Source organism: Acipenser ruthenus, unplaced genomic scaffold (genome assembly GCF_902713425.1).
Source record: "Acipenser ruthenus unplaced genomic scaffold, fAciRut3.2 maternal haplotype, whole genome shotgun sequence".
NCBI lineage: Eukaryota > Metazoa > Chordata > Actinopteri > Acipenseriformes > Acipenseridae > Acipenser > Acipenser ruthenus.
In genome coordinates this window covers 7501-20000 of record NW_026708854.1, presented here as the reverse complement: position 1 = coordinate 20000, position 12500 = coordinate 7501, and the positions used below count along the sequence as shown (strand labels likewise).

At 49.5% G+C, this 12500-nt stretch overlaps 2 protein-coding genes across 3 annotated transcripts; one reads left to right on the top strand and one right to left on the bottom strand.

The window, feature by feature from the left end:
* Positions 1-2994: 2994 nt before the first annotated feature.
* LOC117402074 (guanine nucleotide-binding protein G(I)/G(S)/G(O) subunit gamma-5) lies at positions 2995-5610 on the bottom strand. Its single transcript, XM_034002926.3, has 3 exons — positions 5278-5610; positions 4647-4773; positions 2995-4042 (listed from the first exon to the last, which is right to left on the bottom strand). The coding sequence occupies exons 1-2, from the start codon at positions 5365-5367 to the stop codon at positions 4648-4650; spliced, it is 216 nt and encodes a 71-aa protein (XP_033858817.1). The 5' UTR covers positions 5368-5610; the 3' UTR covers positions 2995-4042; position 4647.
* A 73-nt stretch (positions 5611-5683) lies between these two features.
* LOC131736416 (ATP-dependent Clp protease proteolytic subunit, mitochondrial-like) lies at positions 5684-12266 on the top strand. Of its 2 annotated transcripts, none has more exons than XM_059021909.1 (7): positions 5684-5971; positions 7019-7123; positions 7486-7557; positions 9490-9586; positions 9807-9994; positions 10314-10419; positions 11421-12266. In XM_059021909.1, exons 1-7 carry the CDS (start codon positions 5948-5950, stop codon positions 11582-11584), a joined length of 756 nt encoding a protein of 251 aa, XP_058877892.1. In that variant the 5' UTR covers positions 5684-5947; the 3' UTR covers positions 11585-12266. The 2 variants fall into 2 exon arrangements, with proteins under 2 accessions (XP_058877892.1, XP_058877893.1); XM_059021910.1 differs by lacking the exon at positions 5684-5971 and adding an exon at positions 6895-6913.
* Positions 12267-12500: the final 234 nt, after the last annotated feature.

Below are 12500 nucleotides of genomic sequence, written 5' to 3'. Positions count from 1 at the left end.
TTATAACAACGCATTGTTTCTTTAGACTAACCCAGAATCAGTTCCCAAGACCGTCAGTACAGCCTGTCGATCAGTGTCAGGCTCATGAGAGAGCCTCACACTGCAGCACTGCTGAGAGCACACATTCAGGCAGCCTGTGAGTTCATTTCAAGCTCGTGAGAGTGTTCTTCGCTCATTCAGAGCCTGCGGGTTCATTTCAAGCTCGTGAGAGTGTTCTTCACTCATTCAGAGCCTGTGAGTTCATTTCAAGCTCGTGAGAGTGTTCTTCACTCATTCAGAGCCTGTGAGTTCATTTCAAGCTTGTGAGAGTGTTCTTCACTCATTCAGAGCCTGTGAGTTCATTTCAAGCTCGTGAGAGTGTTCTTCGCTCATTCAGAGCCTGTGGGTTCATTTCAAGCTCGTGAGAGTGTTCTTCGCTCATTCAGAGCCTGCGAGTTCATTTCAAGCTCGTGAGAGTGTTCTTCACTCATTCAGAGCCTGCGAGTTCATTTCAAGCTCGTGAGAGTGTTCTTCGCTCATTCAGAGCCTGTGGGTTCATTTCAAGCTCGTGAGAGTGTTCTTCGCTCATTCAGAGCCTGCGAGTTCATTTCAAGCTCGTGAGAGTGTTCTTCACTCATTCAGAGCCTGCGAGTTCATTTCAAGCTCGTGAGAGTGTTCTTCACTCATTCAGAGCCTGTGGGTTCATTTCAAGCTCGTGAGAGTGTTCTTCACTCATTCAGAGCCTGTGAGTTCATTTCAAGCTTGTGAGAGTGTTCTTCACTCATTCAGAGCCTGTGAGTTCATTTCAAGCTCGTGAGAGTGTTCTTCACTCATTCAGAGCCTGTGAGTTCATTTCAAGCTTGTGAGAGTGTTCTTCACTCATTCAGAGCCTGTGAGTTCATTTCAAGCTCGTGAGAGTGTTCTTCACTCATTCAGAGCCTGTGGGTTCATTTCAAGCTCGTGAGAGTGTTCTTCGCTCATTCAGAGCCTGTGGGTTCATTTCAAGCTCGTGAGAGTGTTCTTCACTCATTCAGAGCCTGTGAGTTCATTTCAAGCTCGTCAGAGTGTTCTTCACTCATTCAGAGCCTGTGAGTTCATTTCAAGCTCGTGAGAGTGTTCTTCACTCATTCAGAGCCTGTGAGTTCATTTCAAGCTCGTGAGAGTGTTCTTCACTCATTCAGAGCCTGTGGGTTCATTTCAAGCTCGTGAGAGTGTTCTTCACTCATTCAGAGCCTGTGAGTTCATTTCAAGCTTGTGAGAGTGTTCTTCACTCATTCAGAGCCTGTGAGTTCATTTCAAGCTCGTGAGAGTGTTCTTCACTCATTCAGAGCCTGTGGGTTCATTTCAAGCTCGTGAGAGTGTTCTTCACTCATTCAGAGCCTGCGAGTTCATTTCAAGCTCGTGAGAGTGTTCTTCACTCATTCAGAGCCTGCGGGTTCATTTCAAGCTCGTGAGAGTGTTCTTCACTCATTCAGAGCCTGTGAGTTCATTTCAAGCTTGTGAGAGTGTTCTTCACTCATTCAGAGCCTGCGAGTTCATTTCAAGCTCGTGAGAGTGTTCTTCACTCATTCAGAGCCTGCGGGTTCATTTCAAGCTCGTGAGAGTGTTCTTCACTCATTCAGAGCCTGTGAGTTCATTTCAAGCTTGTGAGAGTGTTCTTCACTCATTCAGAGCCTGTGAGTTCATTTCAAGCTCGTGAGAGTGTTCTTCACTCATTCAGAGCCTGTGAGTTCATTTCAAGCTCGTGAGAGTGTTCTTCACTCATTCAGAGCCTGTGAGTTCATTTCAAGCTCGTGAGAGTGTTCTTCACTCATTCAGAGCCTGCGAGTTCATTTCAAGCTCGTGAGAGTGTTCTTCACTCATTCAGAGCCTGTGAGTTCATTTCAAGCTCGTGAGAGTGTTCTTCACTCAGAGCCTGTGGGTTCATTTCAAGCTCGTGAGAGTGTTCTTCACTCATTCAGAGCCTGTGGGTTCATTTCAAGCTCGTGAGAGTGTTCTTCACTCATTCAGAGCCTGTGGGTTCATTTCAAGCTCGTGAGAGTGTTCTTCACTCAGAGCCTGTGGGTTCATTTCAAGCTCGTGAGAGTGTTCTTCACTCATTCAGAGCCTGTGAGTTCATTTCAAGCTCGTGAGAGTGTTCTTCACTCATTCAGAGCCTGTGAGTTCATTTCAAGCTCGTGAGAGTGTTCTTCACTCATTCAGAGCCTGTGAGTTCATTTCAAGCTCGTGAGAGTGTTCTTCACTCATTCAGAGCCTGCGAGTTCATTTCAAGCTCGTGAGAGTGTTCTTCACTCATTCAGAGCCTGTGGGTTCATTTCAAGCTCGTGAGAGTGTTCTTCACTCATTCAGAGCCTGTAGGTTCATTTCAAGCTTGTTAGAGTGTTCTTCACTCATTCAGAGCCTGTGGGTTCATTTCAAGCTCGTGAGAGTGTTCTTCACTCATTCAGAGCCTGTGAGTTCATTTCAAGCTCGTGAGAGTGTTCTTCACTCAGAGCCTGTGGGTTCATTTCAAGCTCGTGAGAGTGTTCTTCACTCATTCAGGCAGCCTGTGAGTTCATTTCAAGCTCGTGAGAGTGTTCTTCACTCATTCAGAGCCTGTGAGTTCATTTCAAGCTCGTGAGAGTGTTCTTCACTCATTCAGAGCCTGTGAGTTCATTTCAAGCTCGTGAGAGTGTTCTTCACTCATTCAGAGCCTGTGGGTTCATTTCAAGCTCGTGAGAGTGTTCTTCACTCATTCAGAGCCTGTAGGTTCATTTCAAGCTTGTTAGAGTGTTCTTCACTCATTCAGAGCCTGCGAGTTCACTTCAAGCTCATGAGAGTGTTCTTCACTCATTCAGAGCCTGTGAGTTCATTTCAAGCTTGTTAGAGTGTTCTTCACTCATTCAGAGCCTGTGGGTTCATTTCAAGCTCGTGAGAGTGTTCTTCACTCATTCAGAGCCTGTGGGTTCATTTCAAGCTTGTGAGAGTGTTCTTCGCTCATTCAGGCAGTACCCTGAGTTAGGCAAATGAAGCAAGTGATGAAACACATGATTTTATTAATTATTAATACAGATCACAGTTACAGATATTAAACACAGCACATGTTTACAGTACTCATTCGTTAATTAGAGAAGTGTGAGTGTGTGTTCATATACATACATACATATATATTAAGTGTGGGTGTAGTACCTTTGGCAAATTAGTGTCACATTTCAGGAAGCTGTTCGATACAACAAGTGATTCAAAATCGCTAAAAACAAAATCATCACCCAGGTTACAGTGACCCCGTGACCTCAGGGGTCACACTCAGGGCAAAAGCAAAGCGAGTGAATTTGCTGAGGGGGTTCGTATACGAAGTGATGGAGAGCTCACTGTGAATAGGAAAAGCCTGCCTCTGAGGGAGTGAACAGATCAGCCCTGAACAGGGCTTCGTCTCCCACAAGGTGGGCAATGCTTACTAACATCGCAGTCTCCAGTTCTAGAAGGGCGCGCGTTACATTTCAGCTGTGTCTTCCACGTGCGGCGGGTTCGAATATTCTCTCAGGGTTACAGACACGCAGTCCTGCTCAGTTAAAGGCAGGCTTGTTTGACTGGGAGCTGTTGAAGCGTCTCGCTGCCGCATGTTGAGCTTCTTGCACAACCTGCCTTCAAACCAAACATTCCTTCAGCAGAGACGCAATCTCCTCCACAGACACCAGGAGTCCCTGTGCTTGATACTGGGACTGCTGGCTGGGAGCCAGACCGTCCGAGAGGGCGTTCCCAGTCCAGACTGGATTCTGGTGTGGGGAGTGAGTGAGCTGTGTGTGTGAGTGAGGTGTGTGTGAGTGAGTGTGAATGTGAGAGTGAGTGTGTGTGTGACTGAGTGAGTGAGTGTGTGGTGTGTGTGAGTGAGTGAGTGTGTGTGTAAGTGTGTGGTGTGTGTGTCTGTGTGTGTGTACGGTGTGTGCGTGTGTGCAGTGTGTGTGTCAGTGTGTGTGTGTGTGTGTCAGGGAGTGATGCAGTTCCTGGTCATCGTCTTGTTATTTCTTGGGGTCTTGAATCACATGAGAATCACACAGCCTCTCTGCTTCACTGTTAGATTAATCTGAAAGAGAGAGAGAGAGAGAGAGAGAGAGAGAGAGAGAGAGAGAGAGAGTCTCAGTCGTTAACTCTGAGCAGTCACATGAGAAAAACAAACACACACACACACACACACACACTGACACACACACACACACACACACACTGACACTGACACACACACACTGACACACACACTGACACACACACACTGACACACACACACACACTGACACACACACACACACACTGACACACACACACACACACAGTCTATTCACCATCTACAGGCATTTCTTTGAGAGCAGTTGAAATATTTCAGTGGTGAATGCTCATGATCGGTCTGGGGCTTTACATCATTTGCATAACAGATCTCTATCTTTACATGGGAATGAGACTCCTATTGCACAGCAGTCTGTCACCCAGCCCAGCCACAGTGATGGGAATGAGACTCCTATTGCACAGCAGTGTCACCCAGCCCAGGTTTTACTGGCAGCTTGTTCAGCCACAGTGTGTCTAGGTAACAAGCTCAGGGGTGTCTGATTAATAAACTCCTAGTGAAGCCAGGAATGGATCCTGCTCTGTGCTGCTCTCTCTGCTATAACCAGCACTGCGTCACCCAGCCTCACCTCACAGCACGGAGCAGGACTTGGGGGGGCGGAACGGGTTGTCGCTGGAGGGGACCCCCATCAGCAGGGGGTCTTTGTGGGCGTTCTGGAGGCAGAAATTCTGCAGTTCCGTCGCCGCCTGGGACACCTGAGCAGGTAGAACAAGAAGGAACAGAAAATAACTAAGAGCCAGCGACGGAAATACAAGGATCTCGTTACACAGCAGTGTGATCCATTCCTGGTTTTACTAAGAGCTCAATAAGACATGCCTGAGCTTGTTCCCTAGACACACTGTGGCTAAACAAGCTCGTAGTAAAACCTGGAACGGGTGAAACTGCTATGCAAGAGGAGTCTTATTTCCGTCTCCGAAAACACTGATGCAAGTCACAAGACGCGTTTCAAACAACGAACTAATTGTAGCCGACACGGGCAAGAATGGATCTTGGAAATAAATAAATAAATAAAAAGAACAAATTCAAAACAGTTTAGTGACAAGCCGGTCAGAGTGAGAGCTCGATAGCGGGCTCGGTCACCGCTCTGCCCGACTCGAGGAGCTCTCTATCCCGTCTTTTCTGTTTAAATGTCTGGATTTCTCGTCTTTTCTTCGCTTCGTTTTTTTTTTTTTTCCTTTTCTTTTCTGTTCTTTTGTTACCTTAATCCTTCGAGCCCCGGCTTCCATTCGGAGTTGCTGCACGACTTTCTGCATGAGGACGAGGTTGCTGCTGGTATTATTAGTGGACATTGCGACCGGGAATAAAGCGACCAGGAAAACCCAAACTTTCTCGCCCTCTCCGTGAAAAACACTTAATGGCACCTTTCCAACTGGTTTTTTTTTATTTTTTACAGTTATGACGATTAGCCTGCTGGCCGATACAACTTTCCCTGGGTTTAATTTTATAACTCACCTGCTGTCTGCAGTTTAACAAACCCCGATATTACGATATTATGTTTAAAATAGGAACGATCGGTGCTTTTGGTTTTTTTTAACGTTATTTTCTAGGTGTGTAGAGTGTTTGGGGGGGGGGGGGGGGGACTTGACAAACTAAGGGTGTGTCATTGTTGTCCTTCGGTTGCTAATGTAATCATAACAGCGGCGTTTGTCGAGTTGCAGATAGACACGGGTGCAGTCCATTGTTCTCCTGAAAAGAAAAGCGAAAAGAGAGATAAAGAATTGGATCTGGGAGTTGTAGTTGTTTTTTTTTTCTTGGGTCTTGATCAAGGCTGGCTTCCTGTCTGGCTTCAGCTTGCCCTCAACACTCCAGTTCCGGCGGTGACGCGGGGTCGCGCAGAGGTGAAGGTTGAAGTCACCGAAGAGGCGCGTGATGATGCTGCTGCTGCTGCGTACAGTGAGTTTCAATGCAACTTTGTTTTGTACAGCCTAGAATAACACAGTAACATTTTAATTGAGCCAGATACACACAGCGCTGCATGCAAACCTCGCCCAGACACACACAGCGCTGCATGCAAACCTCGCCCAGACACACACAGCGCTGCATGCAAACCTCGCCCAGACACACACAGCGCTGCATGCAAACCTCGCCCAGACACACACAGCGCTGCATGCAAACCTCGCCCAGACACACACAGCGCTGCATGCAAACCTCGCCCAGACACACACAGCGCTGCATGCAAACCTCGCTGTGCAGGTAGTCGTGTTTGAGTTGCACGTTGTGATAGAACTTGTGACGAGACAGGACGACTGCTATTTTGGGACCCGAGTTATCCCTTCAGAATAAATGCAACGTGCATACCGTTACTTACTTCACTCGGCAGCGCCGTGGTGTCGAAATGTCATTGCGTTTGTTGAAATGAACGAAGCTGCGTCCCGTGTTAGCTGTGTATACAGAGAGTCAGACAGCCAGCCTCTTTTATGTAATGTAATGTACCCTAGCGACCCTCTGCCAGGCGAGGCGGAGTCCGGAGATCGAGTATGATATTGGAGAAACATTTCTTGGGTGACGTGTGTTGAGAAACACGTTTGTTATTTTTTTTTCGTAACAGCGCCGCATACAGAATCCCAAAATCAAAACCTTGCTATTGATTCTAATAATAATAACCTCCTGCTGCTGCACGTAGCAGGGCCGTGCCTGTTCCGGACTGACGGAGCGCGGCGCTGGTTTTAACAGGGGAGGTGCCTGTGCGTCTGAGACTGCCCTCGGGGAATCTAAACAAACCGGACAGTGCAAACTCTGGTGCAGTTACAGTGTGCTGCTTTAAAGCAGGGCTGCACAGCTCTGTCCCTGGAGCTCCAGCTGTACCCCAAATTATAACATGATCCGGAGGAGCAGGTTTGTGCACCCCGGCTTCAAAGCATCTTGGGGTAGCTGTTGTTTTTTTTTTAAATGTGATTGACAGATTTCAGCTGACTCCTCTCCCCCTCCCCCTCCTCTCAGAGAGCGTGGCTGCGTGGGGGCAGCGCTGTGCTGCGTGGCTGCAGGCTGATCCACGAGACCCTCCCCTCCTGCAGCCGGATGGTTCCCATCGTCATCGAGCAGACGGTAAGGACTCGGAAACACCGAAAAAAAATAGATAAATAACAACCGGGGGGGGCATCCACAGGACTTCAAACTCCCCCTGCCCCTCAAACAGTCACTGCCCCTCCCCAGACCCAGCCCCCAGCCCCCTCCCCAGCCCCAGCCCCCTGCCCAGACCCAGCCCCAGCCCCTCATTCTTTGAGAGACTAAACACAACAATTGCCCCAAACCCACTCCTCGCCTTTCAGCACAGCTCTTCAAAATGATCAGGGGCCAGTTGAAAAGTCTGGTCTGGTGTCAGTTTGCTATGATTGCAGCTGCTTGGGGATCACAGCGCTTGCTCTGATTTTGAGTGTGGGATCTCCTCTCTCTCGTGTCTCTGTCAGGGTCGTGGGGAGCGAGCGTATGATATCTACTCACGCCTGCTGAGAGAGAGGATCATCTGTGTGATGGGACCGGTGAGTATGAGAGAGAGGATCATCTGTGTGATGGGACCGGTGAGTATGAGAGAGAGGATCATCTGTGTGATGGGACCGGTGAGTATGAGAGAGAGGCTCATCTGTGTGATGGGACCGGTGAGTATGAGAGAGAGGCTCATCTGTGTGATGGGACCGGTGAGTATGAGAGAGAGGATCATCTGTGTGATGGGACCGGTGAGTATGAGAGAGAGGATCATCTGTGTGATGGGACCGGTGAGTATGAGAGAGAGGATCATCTGTGTGATGGGACCGGTGAGTATGAGAGAGAGGATCATCTGTGTGATGGGACCGGTGAGTATGAGAGAGAGGATCATCTGTGTGATGGGACCGGTGAGTATGAGAGAGAGGATCATCTGTGTGATGGGACCGGGGAGTATGAGAGAGAGGATCATCTGTGTGATGGGACCGGTGAGTATGAGAGAGAGGATCATCTGTGTGATGGGACCGGTGAGTATGAGAGAGAGGATCATCTGTGTGATGGGACCGGGGAGTATGAGAGAGAGGATCATCTGTGTGATGGGACCGGGGAGTATGAGAGAGAGGATCATCTGTGTGATGGGACCGGGGAGTATGAGAGAGAGGATCATCTGTGTGATGGGACCGGTGAGTATGAGAGAGAGAGGATCATCTGTGTGATGGGACCGGTGAGTATGAGAGAGAGAGGATCATCTGTGTGATGGGACCGGTGAGTATGAGAGAGAGGATCATCTGTGTGATGGGACCGGTGAGTATGAGAGAGAGGATCATCTGTGTGATGGGACCGGTGAGTATGAGAGAGAGAGGATCATCTGTGTGATGGGACCAGTGAGTATGAGAGAGAGGATCATCTGTGTGATGGGACCGGTGAGTATGAGAGAGAGGATCATCTGTGTGATGGGACCAGTGAGTATGAGAGAGAGGATCATCTGTGTGATGGGACCGGTGAGTATGAGAGAGAGGCTCATCTGTGTGATGGGACCTGTGAGTATGAGAGAGAGGATCATCTGTGTGATGGGACCGGTGAGTATGAGAGAGAGGCTCATCTGTGTGATGGGACCGGTGAGTATGAGAGAGAGGATCATCTGTGTGATGGGACCGGTGAGTATGAGAGAGAGGATCATCTGTGTGATGGGACCGGGGAGTATGAGAGAGAGAGGATCATCTGTGTGATGGGACCGGGGAGTATGAGAGAGAGGATCATCTGTGTGATGGGACCGGTGAGTATGAGAGAGAGGCTCATCTGTGTGATGGGGCCGGTGAGTATGAGAGAGAGGCTCATCTGTGTGATGGGACCGGTGAGTATGAGAGAGAGGATCATCTGTGTGATGGGAACGGTGAGTATGAGAGAGAGGCTCATCTGTGTGATGGGACCGGTGAGTATGAGAGAGAGGATCATCTGTGTGATGGGACCGGTGAGTATGAGAGAGAGGCTCAGTGCAGTGCAGTAATGCATTTCATTGAGCTCAGTGCAGTAATGCATTTCATTGAGCGCAGTGCAGTAATGCATTTCATTGAGTGCAGTGCAGTAATGCATTTCATTGAGCTCAGTGCAGTAATGCATTTCATTGAGTGCAGTGCAGTAATGCATTTCATTGAGCTCAGTGCAGTAATGCATTTCATTGAGTGCAGTGCAGTAATGCATTTCATTGAGCTCAGTGCAGTAATGCATTTCATTGAGTGTAGTGCAGTAATGCATTTCATTGAGTTCAGTGCAGTAATGCATTTCATTGAGCTCAGTGCAGTAATGCATTTCATTTTGCTCAGTGCAGTAATGCATTTCATTGAGTGCAGTGCAGTAATGCATTTCATTGAGTTCAGTGCAGTAATGCATTTCATTGAGTTCAGTGCAGTAATGCATTTCATTTTGCTCAGTGCAGTAATGCATTTCATTTTGCTCAGTGCAGTAACGCTGCCTGTGTCTCTGTGTTGCAGATCGATGATCACGTTGCCAGTCTGGTGATCGCTCAGCTTCTCTTCCTGCAGTCGGAGAGCAACAAGAAACCCATCCACATGTACATCAACAGCCCTGGTGAGAGCCAGAACCCCTGTGTTTCAATCGTGGGGTTTTTAATAGGGACTGGCATTTGATTTTGTATTTTTATTTCTGTATTACTACATGTAGTTTTTAGCTCACACTTTCTGGACTGTGTTTCTGTAAAGCACCGTGATGAGATGTGTTTGCATGAAAGGAGCTCCAGAAATACAATGTATTAATATTACTGGGTGTCATTCTCTCCTCCCTCCTGCAGGGGGCGTGGTGACGGCAGGGCTGGGCATCTATGACACGATGCAGTACATCTTGAACCCGATCTCTACGTGGTGCGTCGGCCAGGCGGCCAGCATGGGCTCCCTGCTCCTCGCCGCCGGCTCCCCAGGCATGAGGCACTCGCTGCCCAACTCCAGGATCATGATTCACCAGCCCTCGGGCGGGACCAGGGTGCGAGCAGCACTGGGGAGGGGGAGGGGCCCCGAGTCTCTATTCAGGCTTGGTTAACTTGGCTGCCTTTGCAGGGATGGCAGTAAGACTCCCATTGCATAGCAGTTTGATCCATTCCTGGTTTTACTATGAGTTTGTTACCTATACACGCTGTAAAACCTGGCATGGGTGAAACTGCTCTGCAAGAGGAGTCTTGCTTCCATCCCTGGTTTTGTATTTCTAAATCCCGTTGTTGTTTTGTTTTTTGTGATGGATGTCCACTGACTGACTGTCTGTCTTGTTCTCTGTCTCCCTCTGCTGTGCGTTGCTGGTACTGCAGGGCCAGGCCACTGACATTGCAATCCAGGCTGAGGAGATCCTCAAGCTGAAGAAACAGATCAACGTGATCTACGCCAAGCACACGAAGCAGCCCCTCGAGGTCATAGGTCAGTGCAGGGGTTTCTAGCCCAGTCTGGGGAGGCGGCTCCCCTTCCTGATGTCGACTTACAGTCAGAAAGACGGGCCAGCTGAGAGAATTTGAATACTGAGCCTGAGATTTAAATCAGTTCTGACAGGCGAGGAGCGCGGCCCGTCTCTCTGAGGCAGGCGAGGAGCGCGGCCCGTCTCTCTGAGACAGGCGAGGAGCGCGGCCCGTCTCTCTGAGACAGGCGAGGAGCGCGGCCCGTCTCTCTGAGACAGGCGAAGAGCGCGGCCCGTCTCTCTGAGACAGGCGAGGAGCGCGGCCCGTCTCTCTGAGACAGGCGAGGAGCGCGGCCCGTCTCTCTGAGACAGGCGAGGAGCGCGGCCCGTCTCTCTGAGACAGGCGAGGAGCGCGGCCCGTCTCTCTGAGACAGGCGAGGAGCGCTGCCCGTCTCTCTGAGACAGGCGAGGAGCGCGGCCCGTCTCTCTGAGACAGGCGAGGAGCGCGGCCCGTCTCTCTGAGACAGGCGAGGAGCGCGGCCCGTCTCTCTGAGACAGGCGAGGAGCACGACCCGTCTCTCTGCTTAACTCTTTTTTTTTGGGATTTTGCAGTCCGGACTAAGTAGTTTGTTATTAAATGACGAAAGATAGAAATAGTTCTGGGACTTTTGAGCAGTATTATAAATCACATGTCAGAAATCAGCCAATCACAGCTATGCATTTCACTTACCCAGGACATTATACCCTGCTACTGCTGCAAGCTTCTCCAGCTGCACGCGTCCCGCCCACCACACGGCACCTGCAGGCTACGTGCAGTGCATTCTGGGCTGTGTGGACAGCTGTGTACAAAAGATTTGCATCACTTGGAATTGAGACACAGCATATATATATATGAACATCATTTATTTTATTTAACATCGTGTCATCGATGGAAACTACAAAGTGATATCGCAGGTGTCGGCCTGAAGCCAGAACAGCAGCAGAGCGTTGTTTCATGTTGAAATGTCCCGTTTTTCAATGTTTCCAGAGGGGGTGATGGAGCGGGACCGCTACCTGAGCTCCGTGGAGGCGCAGGATTTCGGGATCATCGACAAGGTGCTGGTGCACCCGCCGCACGCAGGAGAGGACGAGCCACAGCTGGTGCAGAAAGAGACGCCCTCGACACCAACATCAAGCAAACCAGAGCCCTGAGCTGAGAGAGAGAGACAGAGAGACAGAGACAGAGACAGAGAGACACACACACACACACCGACATCAAGCAAACCAGAGCCCTGAGCTGAGAGAGAGAGACAGAGAGAGAGAGAGAGAGAGAGAGAGAGAGACACAGAGACAGAGAGAGAGACACACACACACACACACACCGACATCAAGCAAACCAGAGCCCTGAGCTGAGAGAGAGAGACAGAGAGAGAGAGAGAGACACACAGAGACAGAGAGACACACACACACACATAGAGATCTGCACGCACACACACACATCTTCCTTGCTGCCTGACAGCCTGAAGAGACTCTCTCTATCCTACCCTCTCCCTCTCTCTCTCTCCCACCCTCTTCCTCTCTCTCTATCCCACCCTCTCCCTCTCTCTCTCTCTCTCTCACCCCCAGAGTGCAACCAATTCATTCTCACTGACAGCCCTCCCCCCCCAACCCTCCCCCCTACCCCTACCGCTACCCCTGTGGGAAAACCAGTAAGACCGTGAGTTAATTAAAGCTGGCAAGCGGCACAGCCGTCCGGCTGGGAGTCAGGGGCTCGTACAAACACAGTTTAGTAAGAGCTGCATTTCGGAGTTCAGCTTGATTTTGTTGGTTTATTTTCATTTCGTTTGAAGGAACGCTGTTGTAATAAATCTACAGGCTCCGTTCTGTTTCCACATCGCTGTTGTTGCGCGTCGTTTTTGTCCACCCTGAAGATGGTGCTTGAAAACCTGATGGTGTACAAAGTTCAACCACAGAGGGGCTTTGAAACAGTCAATCACTGTAACACTGTGTGTGTGCGTGTGAGTGTGTGTGTGCGTGTGTGTGTGTGTGTGCTGTGTTTGCGTGGGTAAGCATGGAGACACACACACACACACACATATATAAAAGAACATAAGAAAGTTTACAAACG